The sequence below is a fragment of the Eptesicus fuscus genome, chromosome 5 (assembly GCF_027574615.1).
Source record: "Eptesicus fuscus isolate TK198812 chromosome 5, DD_ASM_mEF_20220401, whole genome shotgun sequence".
Taxonomy (NCBI): domain Eukaryota; kingdom Metazoa; phylum Chordata; class Mammalia; order Chiroptera; family Vespertilionidae; genus Eptesicus; species Eptesicus fuscus.
This window is the reverse complement of record NC_072477.1, coordinates 7,814,757-7,842,696: the sequence shown is the minus strand read 5'-3', so window position 1 is coordinate 7,842,696 and position 27,940 is coordinate 7,814,757. Positions and strand designations below refer to the sequence as shown.

General features: G+C 50.4%; 2 protein-coding genes across 10 annotated transcripts in view; one reads left to right on the top strand and one right to left on the bottom strand.

Moving 5' to 3' along the window:
* Positions 1–70: 70 nt before the first annotated feature.
* Positions 71–27,135, bottom strand: DDX24 (DEAD-box helicase 24). Of its 8 annotated transcripts, none has more exons than XM_054715791.1 (9): positions 26,874–27,135; positions 15,942–16,658; positions 10,792–11,325; positions 9,218–9,371; positions 8,396–8,911; positions 5,909–5,984; positions 4,233–4,421; positions 1,983–2,112; positions 71–615 (listed from the first exon to the last, which is right to left on the bottom strand). In XM_054715791.1, the coding sequence occupies exons 2-9, from the start codon at positions 16,651–16,653 to the stop codon at positions 338–340; spliced, it is 2,589 nt and encodes an 862-aa protein (XP_054571766.1). In that variant the 5' UTR covers positions 16,654–16,658; positions 26,874–27,135; the 3' UTR covers positions 71–337. The 8 variants fall into 8 exon arrangements, with proteins under 8 accessions (XP_054571766.1, XP_054571768.1, XP_054571764.1 ...); XM_054715793.1 differs by having other exon boundaries at positions 26,987–27,135; XM_054715789.1 differs by lacking the exon at positions 26,874–27,135 and adding an exon at positions 17,972–18,236.
* LOC103302906 (interferon alpha-inducible protein 27-like protein 2) overlaps positions 18,685–27,940 on the top strand; it is a 31,346-nt gene continuing 22,090 nt past the window's right edge. The window contains exons 1-3 of one of the 2 annotated variants that reach the window (XM_054715805.1): positions 18,685–18,860; positions 19,315–19,421; positions 19,797–19,943. In XM_054715805.1, coding sequence (XP_054571780.1) covers positions 19,349–19,421; positions 19,797–19,943 — 220 coding nt within the window. In that variant the 5' untranslated portion in view covers positions 18,685–18,860; positions 19,315–19,348. The remainder of the gene's footprint in view (positions 18,861–19,314; positions 19,422–19,796; positions 19,944–27,940) is intronic. The other variant, XM_054715798.1, reaches the window with a different exon arrangement.

Below are 27,940 nucleotides of genomic sequence, written 5' to 3'. Positions count from 1 at the left end.
CACCCCTCATGTGCATCCTACAGCCGAGGACTAGGACAGAATCCCCCATATTCTGGCTAAAAACACAGGATGACATGCTGGTTATTTTTAATTAAGGAAATCAAGCTAAACATACAAGCCTGTAAACACTGAAATACAGAAACACATAAGCTGCTGCACAGAATTCTTACTTTAAAACAACACAAATCTGCATGAGGTCCCTCCTGCCATGGGGCGTCATGGGGAGAGAGAGATTTCTGTAACCGGGCTGACAGTGGAGTGAAAGGAAAGGTGAAGGTGGCCCACAGAACCAGAGAGCACAGACCACGTGTGGCCACAGCAGGCTGCCTCAGGGCAGTTAATTTGCACTTGTACTTGGCTGGGGCTCCTGCTGCTGCTGCTGCTCTTTTGTTTTGGGCTTTGGCTTCCTCTTCTTCTGTTTGGAGAGGCAGCTCAGAGCGGACTCACCGTTCCTCGGAGCAGGCCTGAGCGCGGGCGGCTGGCCAGACTGAGTGGGATACTTGGTCTTCAGGTCATCTTTGAACAGCGGTTGAGAGAGTAGATGGCGCAGCTCCTTCTTCAGGACCTTCATCTGCTTCTGCCTCCGACGCTCTTCTTGCTGGTCAGCTTTTCCTCCTTGAAACACAGTACGGAAAGATCACATTTACCTGAGGACTTCCCCTGATGGGGATATCGTGAGGAGAAGTGTTTTGGAACTCTTTTGGAGGGGCAGACTCAGAAGTTCTCTGCAGACGCTGCTGTTGTCGGACTTCTAACAGTTTAGGAGGGCCACTCAGGGCCACTCTGTCCTTTACCTGTCACAAAAACCCTCTAAGACAGGAATTACCTTAATTTTACAGTCCAAGAAATTCAGAGGTCACTTGCTGAAAGTCACAGAGCTAGCTGTCAAACAGATTAGAACCCAAATCTCCAGACATGTTATCAGTTTTCTTTCTACACCCCCACCCACTTGCAGCCTGGGGTTTGACAAATCGAAGCTACAAACCCCTCAGGAGTCAGGACACGTCTATGCAGCCCAGCTCCCCTGCGTCTTCCCCGCAGCACTGTGACTACCCTGCAGGGGCAGGCACAGCCCAAGGGCTCACACCGGCCTGTCCTCTCGAAGGGCAGCAGAACCTCATCTATCTACAGCCCAGGCCCCAAGCTCGAGCTACCAGGAGGACTAGCTCACTGTCATCAAGCCCAGTGGTTTGGTTCCTGCTTCTATGCTGAGTACACAGTAGTATGTCTGCCTCTGACTCTTGGTTTTGGCACCGAGATGCCAACACCCCAGCTGAGCTACTCACTGTGGGCTGGGAAGAGCAATGGGCCTAACTCTCATGTTGTCGGTTCCAGATGTGCTTCTGCCACTTCTGAGACTCGGGAACTTTCAAGAGCAGGGACCACACTGATGCATCCCTGAATCCTGAGTCTCGGGCCCAGGTTCGGAGTTAGGGGCTCAGGAAACACCTGGTGGTGGGGCTGTTTTCCTGCACAAATGACTTCTCTTCTGTGACCCTAGTTCCCTATGCACAGCATAACTATCCTGCTGTTTATGCCAGGAGACCATGGAGATCAGGTGAGCTGATGACCCAAGTGCTTCGTTCGCTTGGAAGACAGGCAGAGTAGTAATGACAATAGTTAATAACTTGACCCCCTGTGAGGTAGGTACTTTATAACCCAGATTTTATAAATGAGGACACCCAGGCACAGGGCGATTAAGAAACCTGACCTGGTAACATCCAGTTAAGGGAAAAGGCCAGCACTCAAACATGGGCAGTCTGGCCACATGTGGGTGGTAATGGAAGGCCCCAGACAAACAAGACAGAGGGAAGCAAGGCCGAGGACTTTAGGCTCATCTGGGACAAGGGCCGGTCACAAAGAAGGAAAAGGCATCTTGCCAACAGTGACAGGACCCATGGTGTGGGGAGGTTCCAACAAGGAAGAGTGGAGGGAAAACAAGCTAAACTCGCCCTTGCTCAAGGTCCGTCCAGCCCACTCACCCTTGTACATTTCCTCGTCCAGCTCAATCTCAAGGGCAGCAGCCGCCTGCTCAATCCAGGAGTTGTGCAGACAAGCCTGGAAGTTCCGATACTCGGCTTTCTCAACCTGCCGAGCTAACTGGACTCGCTCCTGGGGGGAAGGAACAGAAAGTGTTCATCTGACAAAGGGTTCAGGCCTCTGGGAAGCAAAGTCTGTTTAAGCTTGTTTAAAAATGCTCTTGAGTCCAGCCGGTATGGCTCAGTGGTTGAGCGTCGACCTATGAACCAGGCGGTCACGTTCGATTCCTGGTCAGGGCACATGCCCGGGTTGCGGGCTCGATCCCCAGTGTGGGGTGTGCAAGAGGCAGCTGATCAATGATTCTCTCTTATCATTGTTGTTTCTAGCTCTCTTTCCCTCTCCCTTCCTCTCTGAAATCAATAAAAATGTATTTTTTTAAAAACATGCTCTTGTGATCCTTTTTGGAAACAAGTGGTTCCTCATAAAAAGGCAGAGGGCACTCGTGAAACGTGGCACACAGGAAATCACAAGAGCCGGCATCCAAACAACCCTGAACTGCCCCCTTGGAGCCTCCTAGGCGGACTGCAGTTACAGTGTCCAAAGGACACTCTTCCCCGGGCACCACAGCTGGCTTCCACGGCTGAGCTGAGACCCTGAAGCACCCCAACAGCCTGAAGTTAGGGCCCAGCTCTCAACCGCAGCGAAACACTCACAGAACTGCCTTCCCTCTCGTTCACGCTCTCCTCTGAGAAAAGCACTTCACGTCTCCCTCTCGTGGGTGTTGTGGTCAGACTGCAGTGACGGCAGCAGACAGACAGAGCTTGCGATGTGAGGAAAGGAGCCACCAAAAGCCAGGGTGGCTCCTATCCCTCCTACTCAAGGTTATCCTGTGCACCCCCACCTTTCCACCTGCAGCTCCACCTCTCCTCTCCATCTCCTTCAACCTGCGTCTCCATCGTTCCATCTGCATCTCCCACCGATTTCCCCACATGGCTAACATGCCTGCTGAGCCAGAGGAGCCAACTGCTCTGCTCCCTCAGTTCCTAGAATTTCATCTCTTCACCTCTTCATAGTTTTATCTTCAGGAGGCTTGGAGAAAACCTCATCTCCTACCAATTCGACCATGTGCCCACTGGACCACAGTGCTCCATTTGTCCTGAATTTTAGCACTTGGTCGGCCTCACAAGCCAGTGGACCTCCACAGAGAATGCACCCGCTTTCAGGCCCCCAGACTACTCAAGTGGAAAATGGCAGTCACTCTTCACTTTCCTCTCCCAACATACCGGCCTCTTCTCACTCAGCTAACTGCCCACTTCCCCGTGTTCTTTCCTCCTTCCTTTCCTACCTCTACATGCTCACATCCTTTCTACCTTTACATGCCAAGCATCTTTTAGAAAGCACTTTCCAACCTCCCAAACTAGAAGCTACCTCTCCCTCCCATTATATATCTATACCTCCCAAACTAGAAGCTACCTCTCCCTCCCATTATATATCTATACATACATACATACATACATACATACATACATACATATGTGTGTGTGTGTGTGTGTGTGTGTGTGTATATGTAAAACATCTTATCAGGACAACGCTCTAACCAACTGGGCTATTTGATGCACTCTGGCCCATAGTAAGCAGGGAATGCCTGCTAAGTTAAAATAAAACCCCAAAGGTGGGACTTATTGGCATCCGCTTCAGGACTGTGACAAAGCCTGAGTATCTGCCTCAGCAAGCCACGCTGACCTCCCTTCCCTGCAACCACCGCAGGATGTCCAGGCAGCAGGGCTCACTGCGTGCAGAGGAGGTGGTGGAGGCTTCAGAGACAGACAGTGAAGGGTCAGGAAGAAAATGCCTCATCTGTGGCTACTCAGTCTTTCGCCCTTATGCCAGGTACAGTGCCCCATTCCTCTTTTTTTTTTTTTTTTAACAGAGAGTGAAAGAGAGAAGGAAAGACAGAAACATCAATGTGAGAGAAACACATCAATTGGTTGTCTCCTGCAGGAGCCCTGACCAGGGCTGGGAAGGAGCCTGCAACCGAGGTACATGCCCTTGACCAGAATGGAACCCGGGACCCTTCAGCTGCAGGCCGACGCTCTATCCACTGAGCCAAACTGGTAGGGCCCCGTTCCATTTTTTTAATGAACCCCTTTGTTTAGCTCTTGGAAGAACCATTACTTAGTTTCCAAGGGTTATACTTCCAAGGTGAGGGAGCACGACCCTCCCCTCACTAGCACTGGCTTTTCACTTGTTACCTTGACTGCGTCCATGTACTTTGTCTCCACAGGGAACAATGGGATGTCCTCATCTTTCTTGAGGGTTTTGTAAATCTTCTTAAAATTGATCACATCCTCAGGCCCAATCAGCATCAGGCTGAGGCCTTCGTTGGTGGCACGAGCAGTTCGACCACTTCGGTGGACATAAATCTCCGAGGTGCGAGGGACCTGCCAAGGGAGGAACGGGAAGGTCACCTTGTGGCCATCACCAAGCACTGCTCCTCCCCTCAGGACCAGCAGGCCAATGCTGGGACCTCCTCCCTCTCAGCGAGACAGCTAGAAACCTCTCCAGCACCGTGGACTGATCCAGCCCTTCCCAGTCCCCCATTCAAACTGTCCCCAGGTTTACTGCCCGTTCACTGTGCAGGCTCTGCCCTCCCATGCCCCTGCCCTGGTTCAGGCCCCCAGACTACTCAAGTGGAAAATGGCAGTCACTCTTCACTTTCCTCTCCCAACATACCCACCTCTTCTCACTCAGCTAACTGCCCACTTCCCCGTGTTCTTTCCTCCTTCCTTTCCTACCTCTACATGCTCACATCCTTTCTACCTTTACAAGCCAAGCATCTTTTAGAAAGCACTTTCCAACCTCCCAAACTAGAAGCTACCTCTCCCTCCCATTATATATCTATACATACATACACACACATGTGTGTATATATATGTAAAACACCATATTGGGACAATGCTCTAACCAACTGGGCCGCCCAGCCAGGGCTCTCTCCCATTATATTTTGAAACTTTCTACTTGTCTTCTGCCTTAAATTATGGCTGCAGTCACTTCATCTCCTCTAGTGGAGATGCTACTTCTTAGGGACTAGAACTGTATAGTGTTCACCAGATATCTTTTACAAAGACCGACCCAGCCTCTTCCCCAAAAAGGAGATTTGCTAAATTGAACTGGTTCCCTAAATTTGTTTTTTAAAGCAAGAAAGACAAAAAAGGAGAAATAATAATGCCAGAATAGCTATCTTTTATTTGAGCGCTTTCCCTGTGCTAGGTGCTTCATCAGCATCAGCTCATTTAATTTCAGTAATAACTCTATGGGGTAGGTAGCGTTTACTCCATTTACAAACAATGGCACTGAAACCAGAGATGCCAAGTAACACGGCCAAAAGTAACCAACAATGAGGCAGCCAATACACATCAAACCGTGATATTCACTAGGGGTGTACACTAATATTGACGTCAGTATCAAGAGCTGCTAAGATTTGTTTAAGTGCTTACGCTGTGCTACATAGCTTTTTAAGCTCTTCACATGTAATAACTTACTTTACCTTAATAAGAACTTAAGAATTAGATACTATAACTGCCACTTAACAAATGCGAAAACTGCGGTACAAAGAGACTAAACTACTTGCTCAAGCTGGGATTTAAGCTCAAGCTCTATATGCTAAACTGATTATCCCCACTTCGTGGAAGAAACTGAGACTTTACCCGGAAATACCATGTAGCTTGCCCAAGTAAAAGAGAGGGGCTCTTTGATATCAGACAAAGCCAAGTGGCAGCAGCTGGTTGTTCACTAGGTGCCAGTGGTATTCTCTGTTGCATGAGGCCTTGGGACCAACAATTCCTCCTCCCTCTCCCAACCTTTGCTTTAAAAATTCCCCATTTGATACTGTTCTGGGAACTATCTACAAATTCCCTGATGCCCTTACCTGGTAATGGATGACATGCTGGACTTTAGGAATATCCAGGCCCCGAGCTGCCACATCTGTTGCCAGGAGAACACAACTGTGATAGAGAAAGAAAGCTCATTAATAATACCCAATAGCTATCACTAATCAAATTCTTACCACCTGCTGAGTACTCTAAGCACTATAAACCCTTACAAACACGCTATGAGATATTATGTACGTATCTCCCTTTTACAGATTCAGAAACCTAGGCTCAGAGAGATTAACTTCCCAAGGTACATACATGGCCGTAATCAACAAGCCACACTCTGCAATACTGAAGACCACCTCAAGTGACTTCCGTGAAGCCACACATATTCCAGGTCGGTGACCTCATCTCCGGTCACCCTCCCACTTACTTCCCTCCGGTCACAGAGATGTCCTTGCTCTCCCTCAAACATGCCCAACATGCCCTTGTCGTCAAGCCCTTGCACTTGCTATACCTAAGGTCTTAAAAGGTCTTCCTCAGATACTCACATGTCCTTACTTCCCCTCTCTGCTCAAACCTCACCTTCTCAGAGAAGCCTCCCTGGCCACACACTCACACAGTCTGCACAACTCCCCACACAACTGGACTATTTAGCACTTAGTACCACCTGACAAGCCATATCCTTACTTTTCTTCTTTTTTTATATACTTACTTTTCAACTTATTATTTCCTTCCATTGGAATGTAATCTCCAGGAGACTGCATTGTTCACTGTGCTATTACCAGTCCCCAGAACAGCACCTGGTTCATAGTAAGCACTTGATAGTATGTGTAGAGTGATGTTTCTTAATATATGTACAGCTCGAGGAAAGTCGAAAGCACTTGAGGTCTTAAAAACAAGATTCTGGGCCCTTCAGGGTCCAAACTCCCTGTATCTCTGAGGTAGGGATGGGGAATATGATGCAAATTAAAGGTTGTCAAACATTAAACCATTGCTCTAAGTCAAGGTCAACAAACTCTTTCTATAAAAGGCCAGGTAGTAAATTATTTTTGGTTTTGTGGGTGAATAGTCTCTGTTGAAAGTACTCAACTCTGCTGTTATGATGCAAAAGCAGACACAGACAATACATGAATAAGCCTTGCTGTGTCCCAATAAAAAGTTACTAATAAAAACAGGCAGCCCCACCAGTGTGGCTCAGTGGTTTGAGTGATGACCTATGAACCAGGGGGTCAGCAGTTCAATTCCTGGTCAGGGCACATGGCTGGGTTGTGGGCTCCATTCCCAGTAGGGGGCGTGCAGAAGGCAGCAGATCAATGATTCTCTCTCATCAATGTTTCTCTCTCTCTCTCTCTCCCTTCCTCTCTGAAATCAATTAAAAAATATATTTTTAAATCAATGAAAACATATTTTGAAAAGTTAAAATAAAATAAAAAGAGGCAGTAAGCCCTGGATGGATAGCTCAGTTGGTTAGAGCATTGTCCCCAAATGCCAAGGTTGCGGGTTCAATACCCGGTCAGGGCACATAAAAGAATCAAGCAATGAATGTATAAATAAGTGGAACAACAAATGGATATTTCTCTCTCTCTCTAAAAAAATCAATTAAAAAAACACCAAAAAAAAACAAAAAATAAACAAAAAAACAGGCACTGAGGCAGATTTGGCCTGTTGGCCAGTTTGCCAACCCCTGATCCAGTAAACCAATAACTCTACCTACCAACATTCAAAGGGAGGTAAACCAGACACTTGTTCTAGAAACTAATCACCCTGTAACCTGACAAAAAAACACTGTGGACAAATGCCAGGCCCTCAGCTTGATAATCTGCACCCTGCTGCCTGAGCATCGTCTGGCCCTGAAGCAGATGGTCAACGACAGCACAGCATGTAAGGCACAGCATGAGCTCTGGTCGGAGGCCCAGCTCTGTCAGGCTGAGAAACCTTGGGCAAGCTACCTAGCTTTTCTAGTCCTTACTGTTTCTCACCTATAAAATGAGAATAACGATAACAAGTGATAGTAAAACTAACATTTAGCAAGTATATACTACATGCCAGGCATTGTTCTAAACACTTTATACGTACAAATCCACTTAATCTTCTCAACAGCCCTCTGAGTGGCTTCTAATATTACACTAATTATGAGAAAACTGAAACAGAATTTGATCAGCTAGAAGGGTACAGCCAGGATTTGATCTCAGGCAATCTGCTTCCAATCTGTTCTCTTACCATCAATCTACTCTGCTTCTTCTCAAGAATGTTAGAAGTGAATGAATGTAGTGATGTATCGAAAATGCATCATAGTACTTACTCTATTCTTATGGTAGGTACTACTGTCACCACTGTTCATTATTAAGGACATTTCTGTTGGGCATTACCAGCAACCAAATGTACTAGACAGGGTAAGCCTGCCTCATACTGTTCAAAACAAGGGCACCTTATACTGGTAAGGCCCCATAACAGAAGGTAGCTTCCCACCATCTCCCCACCATCCTGGCAACCCTGACCCAATGGCTAGAGGCTGGGCTCTGGGGACAGGCCTGACTTACTCTTCCAGGCGAGCAAACTGCTCCAGGTTTCTGAGCCTCTGCTTCTGGTGCATGCAGGCGTGGAGGGTCAGCGGCATGATGTCTAAGACTTTGAGGAGCCCAGAGAGGCGTTTGATGCAGGAGATACTGTTGGCAAACACTAAGGTGCGGCCTGGATACTGCATCAGGAAGTAGTACAGATATAAGTCTTTCTCATCATTCTCACAATGAATCTTGGTCTCGGTCAGTGTCTCCACTGTGGCCTCATTTCTTGTGAGGTCAATGACCTTGGGCTTGCCCCTCATGCCAATCTTCTGCATGAGGATGTCAAGTTTGGCAGTTTTGTCAATTTTCTTGGTATGTTTCTTGTGAAGGATTCGAGCAGGAGCTTGATGTACCAGAGTCAGTGTGGCAGAAAAAACAAGTGTCTGTCTCTTTGGGTTGTATTGGGAGTCACTGAGCATCTCTAGTAGCTGTGAGAGCTCAGCAAAGTGGCCTTTCTCAACCATCCGGTCAGCCTCATCAATCACCAGGCACCTGCAGATCCAGACAGTCCCACATTCGCTGGTTAATAGCAGGTAAGAGAAATCATCTAGAGCATCCTACTACCACCCCCACCCTCAACACACACACACACACACACACACACACACACAGACACACACACACACACACCGTGAGGGCCTCAACTAATCTCCCTCATGCATGTTTGGTTTTCTGAAGGCCAAAATTTAGGTGGTACCACATCATGACACTTTGTGACAGAGAGATGGCACTGCACACACTACCAGATCACCTCAGACCCACTTCAGAACAGGGGGTGAGGGAGCTCCTGTCTCTCACCTGAGCTGCCGAAGGTTGCTCAAATGAGGGTGCTTTTCTTTAACTAGCTCCCACAGTCGGCCCGGAGTGGCGATCACAATCTCAGGCTGGCGGTTCAGCATCCTCTGCTGTTTCTGCGTGGACATTCCACCAACCAAAATAGCAGTTTTAATTCCTATGGTACACAAACATAAGGGACACCGTTATTCAGTCTAGCTGCTTTCTTCCACAGCTGACACAGGCACCCCCAGATTAGCAGAGGCAAACCAGCACAGCTCCCCTCTGCAGGGGATGCTGAAAGAGCTGGCATGGCCTGACTGCTGGTGCCACTCCTAGAGGACTTTCCAAGTCTGGGATCTGGGATCTGCCTACTTCCCCAATCTCCTTTCTTTCTACTCCCCCCTCTCCAACCACAACAGCTCCAGAAAAACTGAGCAATGCTGCACAACTGGGAATAATGTTACCTGTGGCTGTGACACACCTCCCGGGGAAGCCTGCCCATTCCCCTCAATTAGAATTCATCTGAGTCTCCTCCAGTGCCTGGTGTTCTCTCCTCCCTCGTGGAGGACTTCTCGAGGTATCCAGTGTGGAAGAAACACACAGAAGCAGGCAGTCAAAGCGCTTAGCTAAGTACCTCACACCCAGTGAGGGTTGGTAAGTAACTGCTGCTTTTACTATAAAATACACACTCCCACTGTGCAGTTCTCCCCAAAAGGAATTCCATGAGAGAATTAAGTTCTTTTTTTTTTTTTAAATATATATTTTATTGATTTTTTACAGAGAGGAAGGAAGAGGGATAGAGAGGTAGAAACATCGATGAGAGAGAAACATCGACCAGCTGCCTCCTGCACACCCCCCACCGGGGATGTGCCCGCAACCAATGTACATGCCCCTGACCAGAATCAAACCTGGGACCCTTCAGTCCGCAGGCCGACGCTCTATCCACTGAGCCAAACCGGCCTCGGCAAGAGAGAATTAAGTTCTAATGCAAAGGTCGGCAAAGTTTTCCCTAAAGTGTCAATCATAAACATTTTTGGCTTAGTGGGCTAAATGGTCTGTCACAACTACTGCCCAGCCAGTATGGCTCAGAGATTGAGCACTGACCCATGAACCAAGAGGTCACGGGTTCGATTTCCAGTCAGGGCACATGCCCAGGTTGTGGGCTCAATCCCCAATAGGGGGCATGCAGGAGGCAGCTGATTGATGATCGATGTTTCTCTCTCATTGATGTTTCTATCCCTCTCCCTTCCTCTCTCTCTAAAAATCAATAAAAACGTCTTTAAAAAACAACAACTACTAACTCTACTTCACTCTGCCTTGGTGGGCTGAACTTTATTTACAAAATCAGGTAGTTTGTCAAAACCTGCCCTAAGTATCCACTATACCCAACAAATTAATTTCCTGTGCATCTAGAATGGCATTAGCTATGTGTCTTAGGACAACTGAGAAAGTGGCACTCAATTTTCTGTAGAGCATAATTGTCTGGCAGACAAGAAAAGTTTCCCTAGAGGGCAATAGCCACAGCTCGCTCACCTCTGCACACCAGCACCTAGGACCCTCTCAGGAAATACTCATTACATGGAATTAAACCTCACCTGTGAACTTGGCCACAGCATCAATATGCTGCTTGACCTGGACAGCTAGCTCTCGGGTGGGAGTCAGAACCAGCCCAAGTAGAGGACGCTTTGCATGTGATTTACAGGTGACGGATTTGACATCAAACTTCTGTTGTAGCTTTCCAGTCTGTTCTTCATCAAGCTTTTCCTCTTTGTCCTCATCCTGTTTGGGGATGGACTTCTCCCTGATTAGGGAAGAAGGTCCTTCACCAGCATCATCATCCCAGAAGGGCAGCACCTGGTCTGAGACGGCAGCTCCAGTCTTGGCTCCCGCCTTGCTGGGTGCTGCTCCAGCCTTCGTTCCAGCCTCACTGGGCAGTGCTTCACCCTCTATCCCCAGCTCATCACACAAGGATCCAGACTCAGTTCCAGCCTTGCTTGGTGACCCAGTCTCAGCTCCAGTCTCACCAGGTGGCGCTGCTGTGTTACTCAGAGCTGGGGTAGGCTTCTTCCCCTGCCACTGCAGCACTGAATGAATCATGGGAATGGCAAAGGCCAGCGTTTTCCCACTGCCTTAGAAGTAAAGCAAACAGACAAAACAAGCAAAAACAGTGTGAATCAACAGATGCACATATTTTTGTCTGGGGTTCTTTACACAGAATAAGGAACCCTTGGAATGGCAAAGTACCACCCTGACCAACCCAAAGCCCCCCCACCCTGCATAGGCTCCCTTACAGCACTGCACCTATAATTAGGAGCCTGAGGAAAATCTGGCAAACTGGCATTGAAACCTAACGTCACCAATGATGAACTAAGGACAAATGTCCAAGCAATGAAACCCTAAAGAGATGGGCAAGTTGTATGTGTGTTTTGTTGTTGTTGTTGCTAAAGAACACATTGGGGGCGGGGGGGGAGTTGGGGGCGGGGGGGGGGGGTTATAAGAAATGAACATATGTAATAGTTCTTTCCCAAGACCTTTCTTTGGTGAGGAAGGAGGAAGTAAGAAAAATAAAATCTTAGTTTTTGAGAAAATTTTAAATTGGCATACTTTTGTGTATGCTTAGACAAGAATGAATGGCCTCTGAATGTATATGGAGTCCAAATTTCTATCATGTGGGTGGTCAAAACAATCAAAACAAAACTCCTGGAGTTGAGAACTTAAAGTAGTTCCAAAGTTACAAAGCCGAAGCAGAAACAAGAAAATGAACTCTGGACAAAGAAACCTTTATCATAGGCCTGAAAGAACTCTCCCAAAGAATTTTCAGAGGAAAACGAACAGCTCTCAGTATTAAAAACTCACAAGGAAATGAGGTGCTATAAGCAGAAACAAGAAGAATAAAAGAGCAAAAACAGATCCACAAAACTTCAAAGAAAAATAGCACTTTCCAACAGAAAAATGAAAGCTAGAAGACAGTGTAACAATATTTGTATCTGAAGATCTGAAAAAATAACTGAAAATCTAGAACTCTACACTCAGAAAAAATTTCTTTCAAAGCAAATACAAGATAAAGACTTTTTTAGGCATATAAAAGTTGAAACAATTTATCATCAGTAGAGCCGAAGTAAAAAAAAGAATATTACAGAAAGTCTTTCATGCAGAAGAAAATTTGGATCAACAAAAGGAATGATGAGCACCAGAAATGGTAACATGAATAAATACAAAAGATGCCTTTTTCTTATTTGAACTTCTCTTAAAAATAACTGACCATCTAAAGCAAAAATAACATAAATGTATTTTGGGATTCCTAATGCATTGTAAAATATAAAATGAAAAGCACAGGAAGAGGAAAAATCCTATCTAATAAAAGAGTAATATGCAAATTGACCATCACTCCAACACACAATATGGCTGCCCCATGTGGTCAAAGATCCTGCCCCCATGTGGATACAAGATGACTGCCACAAGGTAGCCAGCAGGGGAGGGCAGTTGGGAGGGACCAGGCCTGCAAGGGAGGGCAGTTGGGGGTGATCAAGCCTGAAGGGGAGGGCAGTTAGGGGTGACCAGGCCGGCAGAGGAGGGAAGTTGGGGGCAACCAGGCCTGCAGGGAAGGGCAGTTGCGGGGGTACCCAGGCCTGCAGGGGAGAGCAGTTGGGGGGGGGGTGACCAGGCCTGCAGGGGAGGGCAGCTAGGGGTGACCAGGCCTGCAGGGGAGGGCAGTTATGGGCAATCAGGCTGGCAGGGGAGCAGTTAGGCATCAATCAGGCTGGCAGGAGAGTGGTTAGGGGGTGATCAGGCTGGCAGGCAGAAGCAGTTAGGGGCAATCAGGAAGGCAAGCAGGCAAGCACTTGGGAGCCAACAGTCCTGGATTGTGAGAGGGATGTCTGACTGCCTGTTTAGGCCCAATCCTGGATCGGGCCTAAACGGGCAGTCAGGCCTAAATGGGCAGTCAGACATCCCTTGATGGGTCCCAGATTGGAGAGGGTGCAGGCTGGGCTGAGGGACACCACGCCCCCCGCCCCCCCCCCCCCCCGCACGAATTTCATGCACCGGGCCTCTAGTGGAAATATAAGAGGCTGCCTGGGGATGAAAAAGGAGGGAGGCCAGGGAAGGAGAGATTACAAAGAGGTCCAAAGCATCTTGTGGGGTGGTGGGTATACTCATTACATGGGCAGCAGTTGTCCACAGCCCCAAGCTTTTTTGAATCTTGAACCTGCAGATTCACAACATTCCATGCGATGGCCTGATAGGAGCTGTGGTATAACTCCCAATGTCAGGCTTTAGCCACAGTGGCTCACAGAACCTTGCCTACCAGCCATCCAGAAACCCATTTCCACGCCTCTGCACATACCAAAGCACAAAGATCCAGTCTAGAATCCAGGCACCACAGATTTCAGCTGTGCAGGTGTAGTGACTCTGTCTATCCTCTGTGATGCCAAGTTTCCACATCAGTAAGATGGGAATAATGGAACTTACCTCAGGGTGGTTGTGAGAACTTAACATAGGGCAAGACACATTTTAAATTCTAAGTAAATGTTCTAAGTCATTATTACCTTCATTCCCCTCTCATGAGGTTTCCTCGCTCTTCCATCTATGTGTCTGTTATACAGGAACTCATCCCAAGCTTCCTGACCACTTTCAGAAGGCACTAAGTGTCTAGATGGTCTAGTCCAGTGGTCGGCAAACTCATTAGTCAACAGAGCCAAATATCAACAGTACAACGATTGAAATTTCTTTTGAGAGCCACATTTTTTAAACTTAAACTTCTTCTAATGCCACTTCTTCAAAATAGACTCGCCCAGGCCGTGGTATTTTGTGGAAGAGCCACACTCAAGGAGCCAAAGAGCCGCATGTGGCTCGCGAGCTGCAGTTTGCCAACCACGGGTCTAGTCCTATCCGTAACATAGAGTAGTCACTAGCCACATAAGGTTACAGGGCACTTAAACTGTGGTTACTTTAAATTGAGATGTGTTGCAAGTTCAAAATACAGATTTTCAAAAGTTAATATAAAAAGAAATGCAAAGTAGCTCATTAACAATTCTACATAAATTAAATACTTAAATGATTTTTATAAAATTGGTTAAATATGTTGTTAAAATTAATTTCACCTCTTCTTTTTTACATTTTTAACATAGCTCCTTGGAAACTTGAAATTATATATATATATAATTTATACATATATATATATATATATATATATATGGCTCACTTTATTTATATGTGTGTATGTGTGTGTGTGTGTATCTATACTAATAAAAGGGTAATATGCTAATTAGAACAGGAGACCTTCCAGGAGGCCAGACGTCCTTCCGGACAAAGCCATGGTGGCAGGGCCGAGGCAGAGGTGGTTAGGGGTGAGCAGGCCAGTGGGGTGGGGGGGTGGGGGTAGTTGGGAGCAATCAGGCCGGCAGGGGGGGCAGTGGGGGCGAACAGGCTGGCGGGGGGGCAGTTGGGGGCAAGCAGGTTGGCGGGGGGGGGGGGGAATGGGGAGTGAACAGGCCAGCAGAGGAGAGCAGTTGGGGGGGCGCAGGCTGGCAGGGGTCGGGAGGGCAGTTAGGGGTGATCAGACCAGAAGTGGGGGAGAGGGGGCAGTTGGGGGCGATCAGGCAGACAGGCAGTGGTGAGGGGCAATCAGACAGGCAGGAAGGTGAGTGGTTAGGTGCCAGCAGGTCCCGGATTTCAAGAGGGATATCCCAGATTGGAGAGGGTGCAGGCCAGGCTGAGGGACCCCCCCCCTCTCCTGCAGGAATTTCGTGCACCAGGCCACTAGTATAATAATAATAATAATAATAATAGCATAATATGCTAATTAGACCAGACAGCTGGATGACCTTCTGGACAAAGCCACGGCTGCGAGGGCCGAGCCCCTTGCATGAATTTCGTGCATCGGGCTTCTAGTGTATATATACACACACAGACATACATACATACATATGCATATAGAGGATGTCCTAAAAAAATGTATTCACACTTTAATAGCTGATAGTTCAATTTTGAAATACATACACACATACATACACACACACACACACACACACACACACACACACACACGTATGTTACCACTGGTCTAGTTGGACTAACAGTTCCAGGCAGTATAAGCTCCTCCCCCCACTCAGTAGTTTAATCCACCCAGGGAAAGTCAACCTGTCATTGCTTCACAAAGTCTTAGGTGACTTGGGGAATGCGGGAACTTTAAACAATGCCTAATCCCAACAGGCAGCTCATGCCAAATCTGTCTACAAAATCCACCTACTAAACATCCACCACACTCAGATCCTTCCAGTGACAATCAACTCACCAACTCCCAAAGCAGCACTTTTTATCTTTGGACAATTGAGAACTGGACACTTCTTCCTTACACTAATGAAGATCTACCTTTCCAGAGGGCTGATCTTAGCCCTCCTCTACTCCTCTGAGCCACTTAGAAAAGCCTCAAGAACAGGAAAAAACTACCACTTGCAGATCACTTACAATGACTTCAATTTTACTTTACTGTGGCATTTACATTTAACCCACACACAAAAGAAATAGGCTGCTGTTATCTATTTTATAATGGGCATATACTGCTCAGGAGATAGGGTGACTTGCCTAAGGTACTGATCAGGAACAGGCAGATTACAACTCAGAGCTGGCTGACTTCTAAACACCTTCATTTAACAGTGCTTTCCTGGTTATGTTCCCAACATCCCCTCCTCCCAGTCACCCAGCCTTAGCAGCCAAAGGCTCAGTGCAGATAAGGTGCCCTTACCTGTCTCAGCAGCCCCAAGGATGTCCAGTTTGTCACGGATGGCCGGAGCCAAGGTCAGAGCTTGGATTGGTGTGGGTGCAGAGAAGCCTAGAGAGCTGAGTGCACGGAGAACTGGCTTGGGTACAAACAGATCCTTCCAAGCTGACACATCTGCCTTCTGGTCATGCACTTCAGGCAGCCATGTCTTGGCTTTTTTGGGCACCTTTGGAGTAGTTCCCTGGGAAGGCTCCGATTTTCTCTTCTCTTTCTTTTTCTTCTTTTTTGGAACAGTCAGGGCCGGGCTTCCTGATGCCATCTCTCCTACCTCTGGATCAGGACCAACTGCGCCATCTCCCTGGGGCTCTGGCTCAGCCTCTTTGACCTCACACTCGGGCTGGGCACTGGTTCCTTCAGTTTCCACATCTTTGCTCTTCTTCAACTTCATCTTTTTCTTTGCAGAGCTACACTCTCCTTCCTCCTCTCCTTCTGGAACAGCTTGGGCCTTTCTCTTCTTGGGCTCCTTTGAGAAGAGGCTGGAGGGATTCTTGGCAGGGGAGACCAACCGGTAATCTGTCAGTTCCTCAAAGCATACCAGGTCATCCATCTGTCCATCTGCAAACATGTTTGGGTCAATCTTCACCTGCTTCCATTTTCCCACAACCTTGATTCCCTTCCTCTGAAACTTGCCATAGCTTGGTGACTTTGGCCTTGATTTTGTGTCCTTCAACTTCATGGTGGCTGAAAAGGAGAGAGAAATGTTCCATTACGTTGGCAACTGAGAAGCATGGCTTCTGAGGCAACAGATATTTTCTAAGCAGCCTACAGAATGCCAGGCCCTGCAAAGAAGTGAGGACACAAAGGCGTCTCTACACTGACGCACCCAGCTAGGAAACACCAAGGAAGGAAAGAAATACACCCACAAAGCAGGCCGCCTGGCTGCAAGAGAGGGATCACAGACGATGGAGCCAAGTACCCCAGACCCAATACTTACGGCTTGTGAGCCCTTGGAAAGAAAGCCCTGCGTAATCCTCTCTGAACCTGTGCTCTCATCTTTTGAAAAGGAAGGGCCTAATCATGTTCAAGTCACAAAATGGAGGATGAAGTCAGCCACACCCAGGCCATTTTGAAGGCAGAATAAAATTGTTTGCTTTTTTAGTGGGGGGGATGAGGGGGACAGCTGAAGGGGCCAGCTTTAATAAAAGTGCATAGCTTTGCTCTACCTGGTTTGGCTCAGAGGCTAGAGCATCGGCCTGCAGACCGAAGGGTCCCAGGTTCCATTCTGGTCAAGGGCACATGCCTAGGTTTCGGGCTTGATCCCCAGGAGGGGGCGTGCAGGAGGCAGCCAATCAATGATTCTCTCTCATCATTGATGTTTCTATCTCTTTCCCTCTCCCTTCCTCTCTGAAATCAATAAAGATATACACACACACACACACACTTTTTTTTTAAGTGCACAGCTTTCTTCCTTTTCAAGTCTTGCCCAGAGAGGGCAAATAAATGCCTGTTCCCCCATGCTGGCCTTTGCCAAATGCTCACAAGCATCCAGGTTTTTCACCAACTGTGAAGGGGGTTAAGAACCATTTAAGCATGTCTAGTTTGAGCGGAAGTCGATCCATGCTTTCCCTTTTCAGAAAAGCTAAGAAAAGTTTCCTGTAAAAAAGGATCAAAGCCCGACCACCACTCGCCAGCTGAATCTGTGCTGGACGTACGCGTGATCTTTGGGCGCCTCAGTTTCTCGTCAGGAAAATGGGGGTGATGTGGCTCTTTGTGCTACTGGGTCCTCAACACGCGAGTACAAAAAGGTGACGCACGTCCAAAACCGCTTAGCATGGCGCCTCCCGAGGCGAGCGCACCTGCCCGCAGGAAGGCTCGCCCACCGACGCTGCTCTCCGGGCTCACGAGCACCCCGTTCAAGGACCCCGAGGCGCGGGCGATGCTCACGCACACGGGCGCGCAGACCGCGGCCCGCAGAGCAAGCGGGGCTCCTCCAAGCGGGGCCCCTCCTCGCCCGGCCCCCTGATCCGCGCTCGCGCCTCGTCTCACGCACGAACCGCGGCCCGAAGCGAAGAAGCCGCGGCCGCCGGGCCCTGACGCCCACAGACGGGGTACCGACGAGATCCGCAGGCTGCTTGGCTGGGCCGGCGGCCGCCCTCTCCGCACTCACGAATCGCGACCTGCAGAGGCCGGCGATGGGCGCCCGGGAGCGCACCCCCAGCTCCTCTCCCGCCGACAAGCACCGTGTGGACACGCCGCGCGGTTCTCTCAGTCGCCACCCGGCCAACCGCCTCAGCAGACGCCACAGGAAGCGGTGGCGCGGTCCGCAGTTCCGGGGCGGAGCTTACACTCTTGCACTTGGGAACCTCTGCGGCAGGAAGTCCCGCCCCCATTGAAGACGCCGCCATTTGATTCGCTGCCGCAGGTGCCGTGTGAGAACGGAGAGCGTGGGTTAACTTAGTGCAGTAGCAGTAAGTCCCTTGTATTCTACAACTACCAAAGAGTCACCCATCAGCATTCCCAACCAGTGAAAGATTAGCAAATTGATTATATTGGCTCCCTCCCTTCCAGTGAGGGTTGCAAATTTGCTTGGGTTTATATGGACATTGCATCTGACTTAAGACAAAACTTTCCCCTGTTGCCCTGCAAATCCAGGCAGCCGCCAGCAGGTGATTAGAGAAGCTGAGTATCATGCCTGGGACAGGGTGATGGGTTGGAATTAGATTATCCTGAGGACCAGCCCACACTCCCCACATCAAGGCAAAGGTGAGGTCTACCTGGCTCTAAGCCTAGAATGAGATTGAGTCATCTGGTTCATTTGTCTCGCGAGGTTGTAAATCATCCAGGAAGGAACTATTTATATTAAGCTTGTGAGAGTCCTCAAACGCCTCAGTACACACAGGACTTCCACCACTGCTCTGCCTTCTCAGGCAATTACTTCCCAAGGTAGGCAGGGTCTGGGAAGTGGGGAAGGGGAGGGAGCAACAGGACTCTCCTCACAGCTTCCCTCTTTGCTGCCATCCAGGGCTGCTGTGACTGTGCTCAGAGGTGACTGTGCTGGGAAGGGGTTTGAGCCCACATTTACCCTGAAACTTTGGGAGCAACCGGTCTTGTTCCAATCCAGGTTACTCTCAAGTCCTAAGAATTACACTGGGTAGGGGGCAGTGGTTAGTAGACAACGATGACTAGAACCCTGGAGATCAGGGAGCCAGGCAAAGTCATTACCTTAAAAAGCTGGGGTCTGTGCAGAGTTGGGGGAGGTGCTGGAAGTGGCCCATAGACTGCTATAGAACAGAGGGCAGGGCTCAGGGCAATAGAGAGGTGCCCATACCCACACCCCAGTCCGTACAAGTCAGGCACAGCACTTGGGGTCTCACACTCTGTTTCTGTGTGACAACAGGCTGTGCACCTTGTGTTCCCACACTGCAGCCAAGATGTCAGATAAAGCCATAGAGGACGGAGAATGGTTTGCGGCTGACGCCCTCCTGCAGGAGTCTCAGTCGGATGGTGAGGGCCCTAGGGAGGGCTCTGGAGGGTGAGGTGACCCAGGGCTTGGGGTGCATGGCCCAGAGCAGAGGGGGTGTGCGCCAAGTCTCTTCCCTCCTGGGTCTCAGCCTGTCCCTCTGTGAAGTGAGGGACCTACCAGCTCTCATTTGGTGGCCAGGTCTCCCTCTGGCTCCTCCTTGGGCTCATCTCCAAGGATTCCCATCACCTGTTAGCACAGCTGCCACAGACGACCCCTCCCCACATCAGAGTTGTTGAGAAATGGCGGAGGGTGCTGTGTGGGGTCTCTGGGCCTCATGGCCTCCTCGGGGGCCTGGGGCAGCAGCCTTTGGTCCCACATCTGCTGCCCTGTTTGCTCTTTTTCTGCTTCTCTTCCAGAGGAGGAAGAACCCTCCCAGCCATCCTCTGCTGGTTCTACTCCTGGGGGGCCACCACCGGGACAGCCATCAGAACCCCCAATGGGACCTGGAAGTGATTCCACAGGCCAGCCCAAAAACAAAAAAAGGAATTTCTCCAGCACTGCAGGTAACTGGTCCTTGGGCACTGAGGCCTCACCTCACCATCGCTGCTCTGCTCAGCCTTCTCAGCTGTCAGCATTGAGGCACACGTCCCTGGTGGGAAGCTCTACTACACCCAGATCACCAAAGGAGGGGCCCCGTGTACGTGGGCAATGAAGCCAGTGATGCTCTGGAGTCAGAGGGACTACACTCCAGGTCCTGGCTCTTGGACTGACCTGTTGCCTGAGCCCAGGCCAGATACATGCCCTCTGTAAACCTTGGTCAGTTTGTTTCTAAGTGCAGGGGTAGGATTTTGTCATTGGCTCAGCACAAAGGTCTGCTGCTCAGCTTCTAGTCAGCTTGGCACATGCTCAGGCCTGGCTCTTTGCCAGTTAAAGTCCACTGCCAGCGGACCTATGGGTCCCCCACACCAAGGCCTGGGTAAGTTTCATTTCTCCTCTGTGCTCCTCCTCCCTTGACACACCACAGCCTGGTCGATCCTTTGCTCCCAGGACACATCCCTGCAGAGCAGGTCACCGCTGAGGTGGGGCCAGCCCAGGGACAGGGCAGCACAAGGTCCACTCTGTGTGTATTTTAAATTGTGGCAAGATCCACGTAACATGGAATTTCGTCTGAGGGATTTCATCTGAGTGGTGGCGATGTAAGAAATGTCTAAATATGTAGAGAATTCCTATAAGAATTTATTTGAGCCAAACTGACGACATATGCCAGGAGGCAAGATCTCACAGTAACAGTTTTGCAGACTCTTTTGTGCATTTGAAACGAAGGAGGGGACAAAGGAAGATTGAAGGAAGCCGGACGGGGATTGGGCTACAGGAAGTTAACAGGATGATGTGTTCTGAGGATTAAAACCCCTTCCGGGGATTTCAAGGGCGTGTTAATCTAGATGCACCACAACACTGGACAGGACTGGCATAAAACCTTTCACTAAGGAAGTCATAGGCCCGGGGTGTGACTCTCCACCATGACCTGCCCAGTTAGGAATGTGTGATCAGATCACCTGGGAAGTTACTTTCCATAGAACCCCTTTTATTCGCCCACAGTGGAATCATACAGTATTTGTCTTTTTGTGATTCACTTGTTTCCCTTAGCATCATGTCCCAAGGTTCAACCATGTGCCAGAATTTTATTCATTCATCAACCTCTGGATATTTGATTGCTTTCACCTCGTGGCTATTGTAAATAACGCTGCTATGAACATGGGGTGCAGGTATCTCTTCTAGACCCCGTTTTCAGGTCCTTAGGCAAATACCCAGAAGTGGGACTGCTGGATCATATAGAACTCTATTTGTTTGAGGAGCCTCCATACTGTTCTCCATAGGTGAGGGAAACATCAATTGGCAGCCTCTGTGCCGTGTCAGCACGGTCAGGGTTCAACCTGAGGAGGTGCGGTGAAGGATTAAAGAAGACAGATAAAGAGAATATAGCTGGGGCTCCGTGGATCTCCTGTGCCTGGATGAGGACATAGAAAAGATCCAGCCAGCAAGCTGAGGCTTTAATTTAAAGTCAGATAAAAACAAGGAAGTGGTCAACATAGTTACAATGTTCTTGTGAGTTTCACTTGTTTTGGCAGCACTTGCTGCATCTCTCACAGCCCTTAGCTACCTAGGAAGGGTCTAGAGAGGCTATAAGGTCAAGCTTAATTATGCTAGGAGAGCTCTGCCTTCTAACCTGGGACTTGTTTGTGGCTCTGCCACAGGTCAATCCGAGGCTTAAACCTATAGCCGCTCCCTATAGGCCTCCCATACGTGCCCCAACTGGGGATCGAACCCAAAATCTAGGTACATGCCCTGACCTGGAATCAAACCTGCAGGTTGGTGTACAAGAGGACACTCAACCAGCTGAGCCACCTGACTGGACTCTGCCCATTTTTTAAATTGGGTTATTTGTGTATTTTGTTTTCATGGGAATTCATTATATATTCTGAATATTAATTAACTCCTTATCAGATATATGGTTTGGAAATATTTCCTCCCATTCTGTAGATTGCCTTTCAACTCTGTTGATTGTGTGCTGTCATAGTCACTTAAGGCTGCTATAACAAAATGCCCCAGACTGCGGGCTCATAAACAACACAACTTAGTTCTCACAGTTCTGGAGGGTGGAACGTCCAAGATCAAGGCACCGGCAGATGAATGCCTGGTGAGAGCCCACTTCCTAGACAACCATATTTTGCTTCAACTTTACATGGAGGAAGGAATGAAGGGGCTCTCTGGGGCCTCTTCTATAAGGGATCTATGTAATCCCAATCATGAGGGCTCTGGGAGTAGGTCTGGGCTGGACACATCAATTTGTGTGTCATCAGAATGCAGGTGGTCCTGAACGTCATGGGCTGGGTGAGGCACCCAGTGGGTGGAGCTAAAGCTGAGAAGGGGTCTGAGGTCTGAGCCCTGGACATGCCACCATCAGAGATCAGGGAGAGGGGGAGGGGGAGGGGGAGGGGGAGGGAGAGGGAGAGGGAGGGGGAGGGGAGAGGGAGAGGGAGGGGGAGAGGGAGAAGGAAGGGGGAGGGGGAGAGGGGGAGGGAGAAGGAAGGGGGAGGGGGAGGGGGAGAGGGAGAGGAGAGGGGGCAGAGGCAGGTGTGGTAGGAAGAGAAGTGAGAAAGGATGGTTCCTGAAGGCCAGGTGAGGAAATGCTCCTAGCCAATCCAAACACACCGAGTGGCTTTAAACAACAGAAATGTACTCTCCCACAGTTCTGGGGGCTGGACGTCCCAAATCAAGGTGTCCACAGGGTCATGCTTCTTCTGAAGGCTTCAGGGGAGGACCTGTCCCATGCCTCTTCTTGCTTCTGGTGGCTGCCAGAAATCCTGGATGCATCACCCCAGTTTGTCTCTTCTGGTTGCCTTCGTTTTCTGAGTTAAATAGGAAGTAGGGAACCAGGATGGTGGAGGTGCAGGTTTGAAGACTGGGAGAAGCTGTAAATTCTGGGTGTTCTCAGAGTGGGGGGAGTGAAGAGAACAGGAAACTTCGTGGGGTGCAGCAAAAGAGAGGAAGAGGAGGGGAGAGAGTTAATGGTCTGCAAGGGGCACGTGTGATGGGTGGGTATGGAATCTACATGGGTGAGGAGGGCACGGAGGACATGAGACGAATGAGCGGCAGTGATGGGGGTTATATTATGTCCCCTCCAAGAGCAGGTGGAGTCTTTTCTGGGTGTTGCCCTTCCTGGTCTGGAGCGCCTCAGAGCTCTGAGCATCCCCCCTCCACATGCTCAGTAACTCAGATCTCTGTGGGGGAACAGCAGGGCCTGCTCTCTCCTCTGATCCCAGCTCCAGAGCCCCCTTCAACTGTGGGCAGCAGCGGAAGGGCTGGGGGAGGCAAGCATGCCGCACTCACATGTGTTCTCTTTGTTTCCAGTCAAGGTTGGTGCAGCCGTGATTGGTGGAGGTGAGTCTCTCTGGGAAGGAGGTCAAGCCCCCATCTGGCCCTGGCCTCTGGGAGCAACCTCCCGTGACCCAGCCCAGGATTCCCAGGAGCCCCACGATGCGGGTGGGTAAGGGGGAGTGGGCAGGGACAGAGGTGGAGTACCAGGGGAGAACCTTAGAGCGCAGGGACTAAAGTGAAGCCATGAACACACCCCAGTCCAAGCTCAGCTTCTCCCGGGTGTAAAGCTGTGGTCCTGGGCGAGCCATTCCATCTGCCTGAGCCCAGGCTTCCTCCCAGAAGGCAGGGCTGTCGGGAATGTGGGAGCGGAGCTGTGGCTGGTTCCCAGGAGCTGCTCTGGGCACCCTGGTAGCTCCTCCAATGAGCCCAGGGGTTAGCTGTGCTCTTGAGCAGGGTCCTCCAATACAGTGGCCAGAATTCAAATAAAAACGTTTCTGTCACACTAGCCACACCTCGATGCTCAACAGCCGTGTGGCTACAGTATTGGATGGAGCAGGTACAGAACATTTTCGTTGTTGAATGTTCTGTGACTGCACTGCTCTGGAGATGTAAGATTGGGGGGTGAGGGCTCCCCCGTACTGCTACAGGCCCTGAGGGGCAGAGGGCAGGAGCCCCCACCCCATCACCTCTTCAGAAGAGCAGCGCTGATGTCATCTTCTGCTGACCCTGTGCTTGGGTCGGGGTGGGGGGCACTTTTTCCTACCAAAGGGGAAGCTCGAAGGCCACTGCTTGTTTCAACTTGTTTAGTTTCCACAAGGGCAACTGGGGCCCAGGAGGGCTGTGAGCCTCCCAGGTGTCACAGCAAAACAGAGACCTGAAGAGTCCTGGGATCCAGTTTACTCGCTTGTCACACCTACAGCCTTCCCTTGTGTTGGGTGCCTGTCCCTGCCCTGGGACTCTCACAGAGCACAGCAGACCCCAAGTTCATGCCCCAGGAAGATGACAGGGAGACCTGAAGGAGCCTGTCCCCTGGGGGCCAACCTCAAACGCTTCTTCCCCGCAGTGGTGGCCGTGGGTGCTGTGCCCGTGGTGCTGGGCGCCATGGGCTTCACCAGCACAGGCATCGCTGCCTCCTCCATCGCTGCCAAGATGATGTCATCAGCTGCCATTGCCAATGGGGGCGGAGTTGCTGCCGGCAGCCTGGTGGCCACTCTGCAGTCAGTAGGTAGGTGTCCTGAGCAGGAGGAGGAGGGATGAAGGGGTGGATCAGGGCCAGGAGGGGATTCAGCCCAGAGCCTAAGCCTGAGGGAGGGCCTGTTCTGTCCCTCCAGTTTCGTGGTCCTCGGTCCCTGGTCCTTTGTCTCCCCTATGCTGTCCCCTCTTTTGGTTTGAGGGGGGTGGGTGCAGGGGTACAGCCCAGCAGATATGCTTTTCCAGTCAGTCAACCCTACAAAACCTGGGCCGCCCCTCACCCCCCACTTCTAGACCCCAGCCTCGTCTAGGTGAGGTGCCTGCCATTTCTCACAAGGTCTGCCCTGTCTGTCACTGGTGGACTCACCACCAGAGCTCATGCCTCCTCTTTGGGCAGCTGCTCCCCAGAGCAGACATCCTAAGGTTTTAGGAAGTAGAGGAGGGAGCAGGAGTGGGATGCTGGGGCCTCTGGCCGCCTGAGGTTCCCTGGGATCTCTGACCTCTGCCCTTGCCAGGGGCTGCTGGGGCACCCTGTGCCCTTGTGGTTTCACCCTCTCTTCTTCCCCAGGGGCAGCTGGACTCTCCACATCATCCAATATCCTCCTGGGCTTGACTGGGTCATCTTTTGGGGCCTGGTGGGGGTCTTCCTCCGAGAATGATTCAGATAAGGATAAGAAATAAAGAGGAGTCCTGGCCGGTTTTGCTCAGCGGCTAGAGTGTCAGCCTGCGGACTCAAGGGTCCCAGGTTTGATTCCGGTCAAGGGCATATACCTTGGTTGCGGGCACATCCCCAGTAGGGGGTGTGCAGGAAGCAGCTGATCGATGCTTCTCTCTCACTGATGTTTCTAACTCTCTATCTCTCTCCCTTCCTCTCTGTAAAAAATCAATAAAATATATTTTTTAAAAAAGAAAGAGATGCTGTCACCTTCCCTGGTGCCCATGCTGCGTTCTTGTGGGCAGGGCAGGGCAGGGCAGGGCGAGCTAGCGGGAACTCTGTAGGAACGAGCACCAATACCTCCGCCACTGGAAGCCAGGTCAGTACTGTCACTCACTTGTGAGCCTGAGGTCAGGTCTCCCCTCTGAGCCTCAGTTTGCTGCTCTTCAGATGGGGACATGGACTAAGTGTCTTCAAAGATCTCAGCCAGAGCCAGCATAGTAGGATGACCTGGCTCTGGGGTCACTGTTTGAGCCACTGACCCTCAGCTATCAAGTTCTGTAGCCTCAGGCATTATCAACCCCCTCCACTCCCCGCCCAGGACTCAGGGTCTGGCTCCATCCTGACTCTAGAACAGCCTTTTTCATCTCATGTACACATAAACGAGTTACTAAAATTCTGAGGCACATCAAAAAATATACTTTTTGCCGACCTGACAAAGAAAATAGGTATAACTGATTCATCCAGTCCACTAGCTGGTGTTCATACCTAAGCCTTCCTTTGTGTTGGGTCCCTGTCCCTGCCCTGTGACTCTCACAGAGCACAGCAGACCCCAAGTTCATGCCCCAGGAAGATGACAGGGAGATCTGAAGGAGCCTGTCCCATGGGGCCAACCTCAAAGGCTTCTTCTCCCATGTGTTGGCCCTAGCACTGAGCCCTTGGTGCTGGGCGCCATGAGCTTCACCAGCTCGGAATCCCCGCCTCCTTAACGGCCAAGATGATGTGCTTTCATCTTTTTAAAAGAAGGGCCTAATCATGTTCAAGTCACAAAATGTTTCATGCAAAGCATGGAGGATGAAGTCAGCCACACACAAGCCATTTTGAAGGCAGAATAAAATTGTTTCTTTTTTAAGGGGGGATGCTTTAATAAAAGTGCACAGCTTTCTTCCTTTTCAAGTCTTGCCCAGAGAGGGCAAATAAATGCCTGTTCCCCCATGCTGGCCTTTGCCAAATGCTCAAAAGCACCCAGGTTTTTCACCACCTGTGAAGAGTACCTGTGAGGGGGGTTAAGAACCATTTAAGCATGTCTAGTTTGAGCGGAAGTCGATCCATGCTTTCCCTTTTCAGAAAAGCTAAAAAAGACAAACGTGAACTCCGGTTCAAAGCCCGACCACCACTCGCCAGCTGAGTCTGTGCTGGACGTACGGGTGATCTTTGGGCGCCTCAGTTTCCTCGTCAGGAAAATGGGGGTGATGTGGCTCTTTGTGCTACTGGGTCCTCAACACGCGACTACAAAAAGGTGACGCACGTCCAAAACCGCTTAGCATGGCGCCTCCCGAGGCGAGCGCACCTGCCCGCAGGAAGGCTCGCCCACCGACGCTGCTCTCCGGGCTCACGAGCACCCCGTTCAAGGACCCCGAGGCGCGGGCGATGCTCACGCACACGGGCGCGCAGACCGCGGCCCGCGGAGCAAGCGGGGCTCCTCCAAGCGGGGCCCCTCCTCGCCCGGCCCCCTGATCCGCGCTCGCGCCTCGTCTCAAGCACGAACCGCGGCCCGAAGCGGAGAAGCCGCGGCCGCCGGGCCCTGACGCCCACAGACGGGGTACCGATGAGATCCGCAGGCTGCTTGGCTGGGCCGGCGGCCGCCCTCTCCGCACTCACGAATCGCGACCTGGAGAGGCCGGCGATGGGCTCCCGGGAGCGCACCCCCAGCTCCTCTCCCGCCGACAAGCACCGTGTGGACACGCCGCGCGGTTCTCTCAGTCGCCACCCGGCCAACCGCCTCAGCAGACGCCACAGGAAGCGGCGGCGCGGTCCGCAGTTCCGGGGCGGAGCTTACACTCATGCACTTGGGAACCTCTGCGCAGGAAGTCCCGCCCCCATTGAAGACGCCGCCATTTGATTCGCTGCCGCAGGTGCAGTGTGAGAACGGAGAGCGTGGGTTAACTTAGTGCAGTAGCAGTAAGTCCCTTGTATTCTACAACTACCAAGGAGTCATCCACCAGCATTCCCAACCAGTGAAAGATTAGCAAATTGATTATATTGGCTCCCTCCCTTCCAGTGAGGGTTCCAAATTTGCTTTGGTTTATATGGACATTGCATCTGACTTAAGACAAAACTTTCCCCTGTTGCCCTGCAAATCCAGGCAGCCGCCAGCAGGTGATTAGAGAAGCTGAGTATCATGCCTGGGACAGGGTGATGGGTTGGAATTAGATTATCCTGAGGACCAGCCCACATTCCCCACATCAAGGCAAAGGTGAGGTCTACCTGGCTCTAAGCCTAGAATGAGATTGAGTCATCTGGTTCATTTGTCTCGCGAGGTTGTAAATCATCCAGGAAGGAACTATTTATATTAAGCTTGAGAGTCCTCAAACGCCTCAGTACACACAGGACTTCCACCACTGCTCTGCCTTCTCAGGCAATTACTTCCCAAGGTAGGCAGGGTCTGGGAAGTGGGGAAGGGGAGGGAGCAACAGGACTCTCCTCACAGCTTCCCTCTTTGCCGCCATCCAGGGCTGCTGTGACTGTGCTCAGAGGTGACTGTGCTGGGAAGGGGTTTGAGCCCACATTTACCCTGAAACTTTGGGAGCAACCGGTCTTGTTCCAATCCAGGTT

Bases quoted from the DNA above. Each gene is read 5' to 3' on its own strand.
- DDX24 (XM_054715791.1), bottom strand. From the start codon at position 16,653: ATGAAGTTGAAGGACACAAAATCAAGGCCAAAGTCACCAAGCTATGGC. The intron at 11,326-15,941 runs GTAAGGGCACCT...TTTACTTCTAAG, and splicing joins CCTTGGGGCTGCTGAGACAG to GCAGTGGGAAAACGCTGGCC. The intron at 2,113-4,232 runs GTAACAAGTGAA...CCTTCCCCCCAG, and splicing joins AGTACATGGACGCAGTCAAG to GAGCGAGTCCAGTTAGCTCG.